The sequence below is a fragment of the Limulus polyphemus genome, unplaced genomic scaffold (genome assembly GCF_000517525.1).
Source record: "Limulus polyphemus unplaced genomic scaffold, Limulus_polyphemus-2.1.2 Scaffold850, whole genome shotgun sequence".
Classification (NCBI taxonomy): domain Eukaryota; kingdom Metazoa; phylum Arthropoda; class Merostomata; order Xiphosura; family Limulidae; genus Limulus; species Limulus polyphemus.
This window is the reverse complement of record NW_013666460.1, coordinates 3,645-16,322: the sequence shown is the minus strand read 5'-3', so window position 1 is coordinate 16,322 and position 12,678 is coordinate 3,645. Positions and strand designations below refer to the sequence as shown.

Here is a 12,678-nt window from a genome sequence, read left to right as displayed (position 1 = left end):
CAAATTCTTAATTAGGCTTCATATATTTTGGCAGTTCCTTGAAGAGCGCACAAGTAAGCATTTTCTTGGGACTAATGTTTTGTTGCTATTAAATGTTCCGATATGCTTTTTGCTCATTATCGTAGTCACCTCTAATATATTCTAGTAAAACTACATGAAAGATTGATTTCATCTCATCTCAAAAAGAAATTCTAGTCTTGCTTTTGAATACTAAGTGAGGCCATTAAGGTGTATTGATTGTCAAATTATGATGTAGATGACTGGACCTTCTCCAAGCTATTAATGGAAAATCTTGAAAACCATATGAAAGTACTTTACCGCTGTTTATAAACTGTACATCTGATCAAAAATGGATTTTGAAGCATTTTTATTTTATACTGCTACTGATCTGACCAGGTTTAATCAATAGGTTTCAATAAGCTCTTTTTCGTTTGATAAAGGAGCTTACAAATTTAGATGGAATAAAATATTTATGATAGTAAACAAATATCTATCATTCTTGGTCATCAACTGTTCAAGGATTGCACAGGACTGATTAATTATGAAAACTTTCTCTTAAAGTGTAATTTAGGGTTTTGAAATTTAAAAGTAAATCTAAACCTTATGCCTTGATGATTACAGGTGAAATGAGTAAAGGAGGATTCTACCATGTTACAGATGAGTTTCTTAGGCTAATTCTCAAAGAGGTATGTTAGTTGGAAGTCTCTTGTGTATTTCAATTTATTTCAGTTATATTGCTTCTCTCATCAATATTTAGTTCCCCAATCTTATACGACTATTGTGAAGTTTTATTTTTCGTTTTTGCTGATAGATGACTCCTAACTAAGCGTAAATATCTGCTACTTTTCTCGGGGATAATGTTTTAACATTAAAGTAAGAAAACAACTAGTGTTTAAATTTTCTGGAAAAAAAGGGAATTAGTGTTGGTAGGATTTCAGAAAGTGGCTTTAGTTTGACTATAATTTTTCTCATCATCTCAAGTTCTATGTTTCGTTATAAAATGAATAACCAAGATTTGTGAACAATTTCGAAACATATACTGCTAATAGAAATAAGAAAATGCCTATTTTAAAAATCAAACCGGCTATTTCCTCTTTTAACTTGATTGAGGGTCCATAGTACATTTTGTCCGATTTTAATTCTACGTTATTTAAACTATTGGCACAGTACCTTTTGAAGTTATCTAATTTTGAGGAAGAAAACAGATATTATAAAATTTGTTTAGATATGTTAGTGGGCTGGGCATGGTATAATTGATGTTGTGCCGGACTGTGAAAAGGAAAATCTATAGTTTACATCCCGTTTTTGCAAATAATCGTACTCCGTATTTTGGGTGCTTTATAAGGGTGACAGTAAAATCCAACTATTCGATTAGATAAGCCTAAGTGTTGGCGTTGGATGTTGTTGATTAACTGTTTTCCGTCTAATCAACCAGTTCAAAATGAGGGACGGCTAGTGCAGGTAGCCTTTGCCAAAACGTCCAAAACAACCAATCAGTCAAATCCGAATATTTTAAACTGTGTTTCAGGCTGCTTTAATTAAGCTAAATATCTCTCTTGGAATTTAATTTTCATTACAATGTTTATTACCCCCAGCTTTAGATTGGAGATACGCCATGATGCTTTACAAAATATATACACGGTCAACGATCTTTATGAGTTTATAATCAGTTACACTGTAAGGTTTTAATTTACTTTGAAATTATTTGCTTAAATATAGGCCCATATGTAACATGTACTTCTGACTGATTACCCTCATTGCGGATGACCATATCTGAGCCTTGGTGTCTCTGACGTAGTCACTTAGCCCATCTATCTTATAATAAATCTACTGCCAAGATTAAAAAATACCAAATATGTTTATATCTTTTGTTTATCAGAAAGATACAAGAAAAACTAATCATGTCTTCCTTATGTAGGGTGTATATATTTTATTTTTTTAAGGACTGAGAATATTTAAGTGTAAGAGGTCGCTCACTCGCTTTAAAGTATTTTATCTAACCAAAATGGCGGTGTCGAGGATTTTCGGTAAGGTCACTGTTATGCTGTAGAAGGTCATTTTCGGGTAAATGTATGAGTGATTTTTAACAATGTATATTTAAACTTAATAAACTTCAAGTAAGATAACAATGAGAATACAGTAGAACATTTAGTCCTTCAAGGCTGCCCTTGTACACCCGTCCTGCTTGAGAAAAGTAAAACTAAAAATTTAATTTTAGTTTAACCCACCCTTTATTTTACACGTTCAGGAAATTATTAGTTCCACCCTTAAACTTATGAAACATGCTGGCCTCCACGGCTGCCGACGGCGACTCATTTCATGATTTAGTTACTCTGTAAGAAAAATTAACTGGAAGTGGAACCTAGATCTTGTTCTGCTTATTCCAAATGTTAAACTTGTGTCCTTTCGTCTTGTTATCTTCAGATTATAGCACAAAGAAATCGAAACCCTTATTTTCTTGATCCCATGAGTAACTTTATAATATAAAAGATCGCCTATTATCTTTCTTTTCTCACAGGAAAATAATTTGCTTATCTTTGATGATAACTTCCATCTCTAAAATCTTTCTAGTTCTGCTCCTAGTACTAGTAGTATCCACCCTCTTAACCGTTTCCAATAAATCAGTATCCTTTTATAAGTAAGACCAACTGTACACAATGTTCCAACTGAGGCCAAATTAATAATTTGTTTAAGCAACTAGTTACCTCATGTAATCACATTTATTGATTTGATGAATGTATCTATAAATCTTTACTACAAGCAACAGAGCAATGTTTTGGTGACATCCACCACTTTATCAGTTTATGCCAAGATCATTTACTTGAGTCATGCTATTGAATAAATTCCCCATCTATATTAAACATTGGATTCAAATTAGGATAACTTAATCATGTTATCTTGCACTAAGTGTAATAAAAATTTAAAGGTCATTTACTATATATTTGACCAACTTACAAGTGAATAGGTGCCATTCTGTAATATCCCAACATTCTCAATACAGTTAGAAATATTCAAGAGTTTAATGTTTTCAGCAGATTTTATTGAATTACTAATTATTACCTTATAAATATTAATTTAAAAAAATAAAATGCAAAAGCCCAATTATTAACCTTTGAGGCATTCCACTAGAAATAAAAGTCTGATCTGACTCTATTCCATTAATAGCAACATTTTGCTTTCTCCCATCCAACCACCCTACAGTCAAAGTAACTAGTCTTTTTACAACCCATACTGTTGTTATAACTTGTTGTGTGGCAACCTATAAAAATCTTTTTGAAAATCTAAGTACATTAATTCAACATCTTTTCCATCATCCATATAACAAGTAACATTCTCAAAAAAAAAAATAAAAAAATGATTAGGTTTTTTTACATTCTTCTTAGCCATCGCAACCTGAATGAATAATCAACACTGTAAATACTATAAATACAAGTACCAACACTATTAAACCTCATGTTTGATAATTAAATATGTTACACTATTTTACTGCTACTTTATTTTCACACTAAAGTAATTAAGTTAATACTTAAAGTACAGAAATTAAAAAGTTTTTGAAGGGCCCACAATTTGAAGGATGTGATAAGTGAAAGAAGTTGGTTTTATTTGAGAACTCAGGACTAACATACTTTTAAGGAAACTAGTAGTGAAGATGTGTGATCTGTAGCTTGCAGGTTGGAGAAGAAAGTGGTGTTTGTCCTAAAGAGAGTAGAGGGTATAAAGAAAGAGAAATGTAAAGCATGGGAAATTGCAGCAGTAATTAAAAAGGAATTTGATCTCTTACATGCAAGAGATGCAGTAGCTAGAATGTCTTTCAGGGAGTCAGAAGCAACATTAAGGCTAGAATTAGTGAATTTAGTGTTTACTGAAGAGGAACTTTGGAAAGAAAGGAAATGAAATGGAGATAGGGATAGTAATGTAAAACTTAAGGAGATTATAGTGATAACTTATAGGTGGTTCTTGGGTATGGTACATGGATAAGATAGCTTGTAGGGTAAACAAGGAGAAAAGAACAAGATTATGCTATCTAGGGCATGGGTGGAGGACATAACTAATAGAGCAAATTAGATAGTTAAGGGTGCTAGCAGTGTTGCTGTATTTGTTTTGCATATAGGAGCTAATGATGTAGGGAAGGGTAGATCAGAGAAGCTAATGTATAAGTATAGGGGTTGATAAAGGCATTTAAGGTAAAGAACTATAACTTAATTCAGTTAGGGATACTGCTGAGTCCTAATTGTGGGAAAATGATCATAGGTAGGCTACTAACACTGAATGCTAAACTTAGATTAATAAAGATGAGGAGATTGGTTGGTTTGACTCATGATATCAGTTTGATGGGAAAAGAAAGTTTTTTTGGAGTGGATGACTTGCACTTAAATAGCAAAGGACCTGGCTTGTTTGCAAGGCTATTAACTTGTTTCTGCAAGGGCAGCTGTAAACTAACACTAGACTGGTGAAAACCAGTGTAAACTAAATGCAGAAAAAAATTAGATATAGGGAAAAGTGTAGTGTAGGAACAAAGTACAGAAGTAGTTTTAAAGGTAGGTTAAATTGTTACTATTGTAATTTTAGTGAAGAATTTGATCACAGTCTGCACTTGAAATGTTCAACATTGGGCCCTTCCATCCAAAGAATAATCAAGGCTACTGTGTTCTTTAGTCAAGTGATTTCTTCATGCCTTGAGAATGAGATTGTGTAATTTCTTGATCAATATTTAAAAGAATTGAAATTCTGAAATGAACGGAAGTGTTCTCAATAATTTTTTAATATACTGCCTCACAATGAAATTTCTGATATTTCACAATGTAGAAAATGATAGAAAAACTAAATAAAACGATATTAATTTCTTTAAATGAAAACTAGATAATGCTTAAGCATTTACCAAGTTGATTTTAAAGTTAATGCAGTTAGATTAATACTTCCACTGTAAGAATTTATAAATTAATAATATCAGTGACACTCTTCCAGTCTTGATAGGGTTATGACTCATTTTACTTTACTATTTCATCTTTTTACCATTTTTATGCATTCTGTTAATTCATAGGAAGTGTTTGTTACATCTAGTTGATTTATTTTACATCCCATATGTAAATTGTTGTGTTAATGTGATCACTATATCACATTGAAGATATATTTTGAAGGAAGGAAAAAAGTACTTAATTTTATCAGAGAAGAAAAGTATATTTGCATGATATATATATATATATATGGAATAAAAATTTACCTAAAACGAAAATTTAAGTGTAGAGATACTTTTATATATTATCCTTATATTTTTATAGGCAATCAAGCACTACGTAGATGGGCTTTCAACTTGACAGGCTACAACAAACTAGGTAAGCAGTGATCATATCAATTTAAAGTTCCATAGCTCTAATATTTCTAACAGTAGTGAGCCAAAACTCGTTTGTAGTCTTTTTACATATGCATTTGGCCATTACCATTAATTCTTTACTTTTAACTTTTCAGAGGACAGATATTTCTCTCAAAAGATGAAATATTCAAAACTGTTTCACAGTAAAACAACATAGACAAACAGAAGCATTTGGTCCTTCAAGGCTGTCCTTGCACATCCACTCATGAGAAAAATAAAAATTTTAATCCTATCCTTTATTTTTCAGATATTCATCAGTTCGCCTCTTAAACACCTGTACAGTGCTAACCTTCACTACTTCCAATGTCAACTCATTTCTTAAACTAAACGCATTCTTAGAAAAACAAAACTGTCTTAACTGGAGCCTAACCCATTTTTTTCTCCCCAAATCTTAAACTTGCATCCTCTCATCCCATTCTGTTCTGGATACAGAACAAAAAAATTAAAGGCCTCTATCCTTTCAACCCATTGGATTATTTTATAAACCTTGATAAGATCACCTCTTACTCTCCTTTTCTCAAGAGAAAATAGGTTAAAAGGTATCATATCCCTTTGACAATGACGTATCATAAAGTGAAGCACATACATAACTCTTATTTAATTTTGTTCCAATAATAGAACAAGTGGATAAAATTGTTTAAAACTTGACAAGAGCATCCAGAAAAGGATGTAGTTTGAGAAAAATAAAATATTTAACTTTGGTTTTCTACTATTTCTAATAAAAAAATTGTTATCTAATTTAGTTACTTGCACTTAGACTGAATAGTTCACCTGAAGGTGATTTTCATTTTGAGTATAAAAATACTATTTATTACTTTACAGTTTTTACATTTCACTTGCATAATCTCTATAACCTCCTAGATGAATATCAAAAGTTTTTAAGGTAAATGTTTATATCTTATTTTCCATTTTCTCTGCCATATCACTAACTAGCTATTATTATCCATGTACATTGCAGTGAAATGCTTAAAATTTATAAATAGAAATATGTACACACTTTTTAACTCTTAATTGAATAATCTTAAAATATCTTTTTTGTGTCATATGCATAATTTCACATCTTTACCATTTCACTTATAGTTTACTTTTGATGTATTATTTTCCTTTCTTGTTCTTTACCATTGATTATTTTTGTTGAAACACATCAATGGGTACCCGCGGGCAATAGTACAGTATGAACAGCAGAGATACCTTAGCCTCAGGCAAAATCTTTTTTATGCATGCTTGGTAACATATGCCTTATAAAAATTATTAAACCTTTCAAATATGAATTTTAAGACACAAATAATACATAATTAACTAAAAGTTAAATTTAAATACAATTTACTGTTTCTCTAACTATAACATATTTTAAGTAAGAAACAACTGAAGTGCTGTCGTGAACAAAGCAACCAGCAGTAGTACAAGCAGTTATGTCTACCTAAGGAAGACTACTTGGTGCCAATTTCAAAATGACTGTCATTGGATTATAGAGAAAAATGAACTCTTTCTAATGAATGATTATAAACACATGCGTATGTGAAGTACATGTAACTTCTAAAGCTCAACATTAACTATAGAAGGTAGTCAAGGGTTGACAAAATTTATTTTGTGTTTCAACTCCATTCAGTGAAAGTACTTTGAAATGTGTTGAAGGGGAAGTAATCTACATTCTCGTCTAGACTTGCAAGTACATGACTACCTCCTTATGCTTCAAGCTATACTCGACCAAATTTCACCATTGTTTATAACTTGTGCATAACATGACACTAATCTGAGAGACTTCATCATTGTTTCAATGTTTCTTTTGAAATAAAGGAATAAAACTAAGATAATGTATAATGGTGAACTATAATGTACTTGATAATAATAATTTAATTAAAATACATTGATAATAAAGTGGTTTAATTAAATTTTGAATGTAACTCAGTGAAATTTGCAGAAAGAAGTTTAAAAATGCATCATTTTTAAAGGAATAAGACAATCCCTCCATCCTTGGCAGAGGCATTGCTAGGCACTGGCATGAGGGGCCCATACCCCAGTTCTATTTGACATTGCTCCAAATCCACAGTTGATGTCTTGAAAATCAAAATAGAAAACCATGATCAATATCATACTGAAACACCAAAATTTTCCATGCCTGCGGGCACAAGCCTCGAATCTAGCAATGCCTCTGATCCTATTAGTCCTCCTTTGAACCCTTTCCAATAAGTCATTATCCTTTATTAAATAAGTTAGTCTCAACTAGTGATTTGCATATATATATGTAGAGAGAGATTAAGCTACTTGACAGTACATAAATGAAATTGTAGACAAGTATAACACCTAAATCCCTTATTAATTATGGCAGTTATTTACCACGTCTAGTTACATACAACTAATTGCTAATTGTAAATAATTTATATTTATAAGTATTTATATATTTACAGCTACCAACTAAAAATTGAACAAGAATGTTAGCCAACTCTTCTAATAATTCTTTATTTCCATCTAATATTATTAATGCTTGTAAGTTAAAGTACTATAGCCTAAAATGCTTAGTACCTTTTCTCTACACACACACACATAAACAGTAAAGTTAAGCCTAATGGTGTGAGTATTAGTCTTTACACCCAATTTAATAAATTGTACTTGTAGTAATTTAACCTTAAAAAAGTATTTAGTTCTAATCTATCTAAATTAACTAGGTATTCTAAACTTTAAGTCACACAAAATACTACTTATCACTCTTCTGTTATATTTTATTGTTACAAGTATTTGTAACTTCTCTGTCACAGAGGTCAAAAATATTCTGCCCATTTCTAAACAGTTCTCTCTACTACCAACTTTCTTTATATACAGTAATAAGATTTTCTGCAAGCCCGATTTTACCTTGTTATATTTATTATAAACTTTGTATGTGTCAATATGATTAATTAATGTAATATTTTAGGTTTACTTCATGATGATTGTCTTAATGAAACTGAGATAGTAAAAGAAGCTGTTCGTCGACTTCCTCCCGACCTTCAAGATGCAAGAACATATCGTATGCTACGAGCAATGCAGCTAAGTTTACAGCATAATATTCTTCCAAAAGAACAGTGGACTAAATTTGAAGAGGTACAAAACACCAGCTAGTTTAATTTGGTTTTGATGAATAATCCTTTACTTGCTATTAATAACCTAATATATGTTAGTTGTTTGGATAACATACTTTCACAGTTCATTATCCATTATTATTCAGCAGACTAATATGAATTGGACAAATCTAATCTGTTACAGTGGGAGTATCGAATGAAAGAGTAGATTAAGCTTCAACCTTACATTTTCTTCACCGAAATTCATGTTTTGATGAGAAAAAAAAGAAAGTAAAAAATAAATAGTTTGATTTATGTTTTGTTTTTTCACATGTGTAATAGCAGCATGCTCATGAGGTTTGGAAAGAAATCATTACAATTTCAGCATTATTGCATTCTTACTACAGGTGTAATAATAGTACAACATTTTAAATTATACTTACTTTAACAAATTTTATTTCCAGGATGTTCGATATCTGGAGCCATACATGAATGAGGTGAAAATGGAAATGAAGGAAAAACAAGAATGGAACAAGAATTATTGAGTAAATTACTTACGTAGGAAGCACTAATTATTAAAGATTAAAGAAAATACTGACTTTAGGAACACTGCTATTCTATGTTGTTATAGTTGCAGTTTCTTTATGATCGAGGTTAACTGTAGAAATGGATCATAAAAATAAAATCTTAACCAAAAGTTTTAAAAGAGGTCTGAGTGAAGAATTTTTATAGATATGGATGAAAAATAGAAATATAATGTATCAATATTAATATAATAGCAATATATAAATAAATTGATTTAACAGATGAAAGCTTGAAATTCCATTATGGGATGAGTTTTTTTAATTAAGCTGAGTCTTTGACTTGATCAACATCATATGGCTATCTGATTTCTATTTTGAGCACACATTCATCATCACAGTGCTTTTCTTCCTGAGTGTGAGTGATATTAAATGATAACTTCAACTATAAGGCAAATAATAGGCCAATAAACTGTCCTTACTCTCAAAGTTGGAAATTTTCATGATTTGTTGTATATTTTCTTATAAGATACTTTGGCTTTTCCCTTTAGCAGGGTTGCTGTCATTCACACGTGTTGCCCTCCTCCAATCATATTTATTTATTACCAGGTCTTCTGCAGTTCTTTTCATGTTCATGTCTTCTTTTATTTCATCTTTCCAATGCTTTTCTGGCTTTCCCTGTCTTCTCTTGTCAGCTACTGGCAGCTCTTGTTCTTTTCATGTGACCAAACCACTTCAGCCTCACTTCTCTTGCCTTTTCTTCTATTTCACAGACTCCTTTCATTTCCTTATTTGGTGTCTTCTGTTTCAGCAACCTTCCCAACAGCATTCTCACTTCTGTTTTTGTCAACAAGCTCTCTTCTTCAGGGTCCGTGTCTCGGCTCCATAGAGTAGCACCAGTCTAATTACAGTCTTATACACTTTGGCTTTTAGTGGCCTTGTTACAGATGACTATGGCTGCTTTCTTCCATTTCCTACAACTTGCCTGGATCCTATCTCTTACAGCTTTCTCCTTCACTTTGAATTGTACTTGCCAAATACCTCAAGTCTTCTGTCTGTTCCAGTGGCTTCTTGTTTACATCTTTGATCTTGACCTTCTTCATTCTATCTTTTCTGCTCACCTTGTCTTCCATTTTTCCGAGTCACTTTCAAGCCTCTTTTTTTTTTCCAAACTCTTTTGCCACTCTTCACCTTGCATTTGTAATTCCTGCTCACTTTCAGCTTTTATGACAAGGTCATCAGAGAATTATAGTTCCCACTGGGGTCCCTTACTGTACTCCTTACTCAAGATCTTGAGGACATTGATGAACAGCAGGGGATGATTTACTGACCCTTGGTGCAGCCCAACATTTACTTCAAACTTGTCTGCACTTTCATATACCATCTTCATGATTGTTGCCACTCCTTCAAAAGTGGCTCTCAATAGTCTGATCAACTTTTTGGGCACTCCTTTCTTTCAGAGGCACCAGTATACTAATTCTCATGGCACCCTGTCATATGCTTTCTCCAAAAATTACAAATGCATGGTATAACCTCTTGTTTCCTTCAGAATTCATCTATTATTCCTTTCCCAGGCTGAAACCCAAGCTGTATTTTGCTGATGTCTACAACTTACCTTATTCTCTTTTCCAATATTTTTTCTTTCACTTTTAGCATATGCTCCACCAATTTTATTTTTCTATAGTTTTCATACTCAAGAGCATCTTTCTGCTTGTAGATAGGTATCAGTATGTGCTCTCCATTCTTTCCAGATGCTTTTCAACAGAGTCACTAAACTCCAGCATCTTCTAGTGCCTTGACAATCTCATTGAAAATGTTTGGACCTCCCACTTTACCTATCTTCATTTTCTTGATTGCTTCTTTGACCTTTGCTTTACTGGCATCTAGTACTGGGCTTGCTATTGGTGGTATCTTCTTCAATTGTTCTGCCTTATTTTTTGGTGTTAAGTAGCTCCTCATAATACTTTTTCCATCTTTGTTCTGTGTTTAACTGACTTTTCATTCATCAAGAGCATTCCCTTTTTTTTGTCCCTATTTACTTTGATCATTTTGATGTTTCTTTTTGCCACTTCCCTTTGTTTGACTATTCTCTGTACCTTTTTCACTTCCTATTTTACATTTTTTTTGTTCATCATTCATAAATAGTTGTCCTTCTCTATCTGCCATTCTCTGAAAGCTTCTTTCTTTTCCCTGATGGTTTGCTGTGCTTTCTTACTCCACCACCATGCTTTCTTCTGTTCAGTTCTTTATCATTTTGTCTTGCTGCAAATGTTTTCTGCTTCTTCAATCAGGCATTTCTTCAGTACTTTCCAGTAACTCTCTGTGTTTCTGGCAATCTTTTAAACTTCCTGCATCTTTCATTTCACTGCCTTTTAATTCACTTTCATTTTAATCACAACATAAAATATTAATTAATTCCCTAATATTAAATTCAATTACAGAATTTAAATGTTTAATTTCATTCCAGAAAATAACATGAACTAAATTTATCAAAAGGCCATTTCAATTTATCAGGCCATGCATGTACACTAAAAATAGCTCTCACCATATATCACTTGACCCTTTACAAAGATCTGAATAAGTACTTTATAGTCCTCCTCAGTGGCTCAGCAGTAAGCTAGGGGGCTTGTAATGCTAAAATTTGGAGTTTTGGATCCCTATGGTGGATAAACCATGTAAGTTTAGAAAATTAGAAGTAAGTAATCTAAAAATAGGAATGAAATGGATTAAGAGTTTTAAATTTTCCACATTTTTAGCATACACCTGTATTCTATATACATATATTTTACTAGCCAAACTAGTATATTTTAAGAATTTTACTATTGTATAAAATTTTTTCATTGTTATGGTAGGTACCTAAGTCCTTCTTGTGGTGTTTTCTTACTTCATAATAAAGTTCATACATCAAATAAATATGAATCAAACCAGAGATTGAGTATGTCATATTAAAACAATTTTGTAGCTTCATCATGTTGTTACAGTCCATGACACCATATCTAGTCATGCTTGATCTGATGACTGTGCATCTTTAAAATAGTCCTGAAGCATAATTTCCATTTCAAAAGGCTCTGTATTTAAGACTGTCATGTCCAAATCACACCATTCCTCCCAACATCTATTGTAACAATCTTGTCAAACACATAAGTACACAGGTGCTGTGACTAGTGACTTGACTGGTATTTTTTCATATGGAATATCATGAATACCGTTTTCATTCTCCAGCTATTCGAAGTATTTGCCATTGTTGAAGGAATATGTTCTGGATGCAACTTTTGTGCGTGCGACGAGACGTGTTGATTTACCAGACAAAGATTCTTCTTGAATGTATTACCTACTCTTGCTTGGGACAAATGGATTGCTTTTGCAACTGACCTTTGTGTTTATGAATTCTCATCTGTTACAAGATGCAGCACTTTGCTTACCATGGCTGGAGTATGATTTGTTTCAGGTCTCTCTTTGTCTGTTCTTGGTGCCCTGAGTTGATCTGCATTCCTTTGTTTTCCACTGCCATTAAGAACAAGGGATATTTCCATCCTGGAAATCTTAAATCTCCCACCTGAATACATATTTAGATACCATTCCCAAAAACAATTGATTTTTGTTTGCATCACATGATCTATAAAATGGGAAGCAATGTCCAAATGTAGTTTTATACGTGTTGTTGCACCACAACTTTATATTGGCTGGTGTTGTCATGTAACTTGGTGATTTGCATATTCAAATTTATTTCAGTATAACATACTTAATCCTC

General features: G+C 32.3%; 1 protein-coding gene across 1 annotated transcript; it reads left to right on the top strand.

Moving 5' to 3' along the window:
* The first annotated feature begins 1,951 nt into the window (after positions 1-1,951).
* Positions 1,952-9,114, top strand: LOC106460863 (cytochrome b-c1 complex subunit 7-like). Its single transcript, XM_013920609.2, has 4 exons — positions 1,952-2,027; positions 5,280-5,333; positions 8,283-8,449; positions 8,871-9,114. Exons 1-4 carry the CDS (start codon positions 2,006-2,008, stop codon positions 8,949-8,951), a joined length of 324 nt encoding a protein of 107 aa, XP_013776063.1. The 5' UTR covers positions 1,952-2,005; the 3' UTR covers positions 8,952-9,114.
* The last annotated feature ends 3,564 nt before the right edge of the window (positions 9,115-12,678 follow it).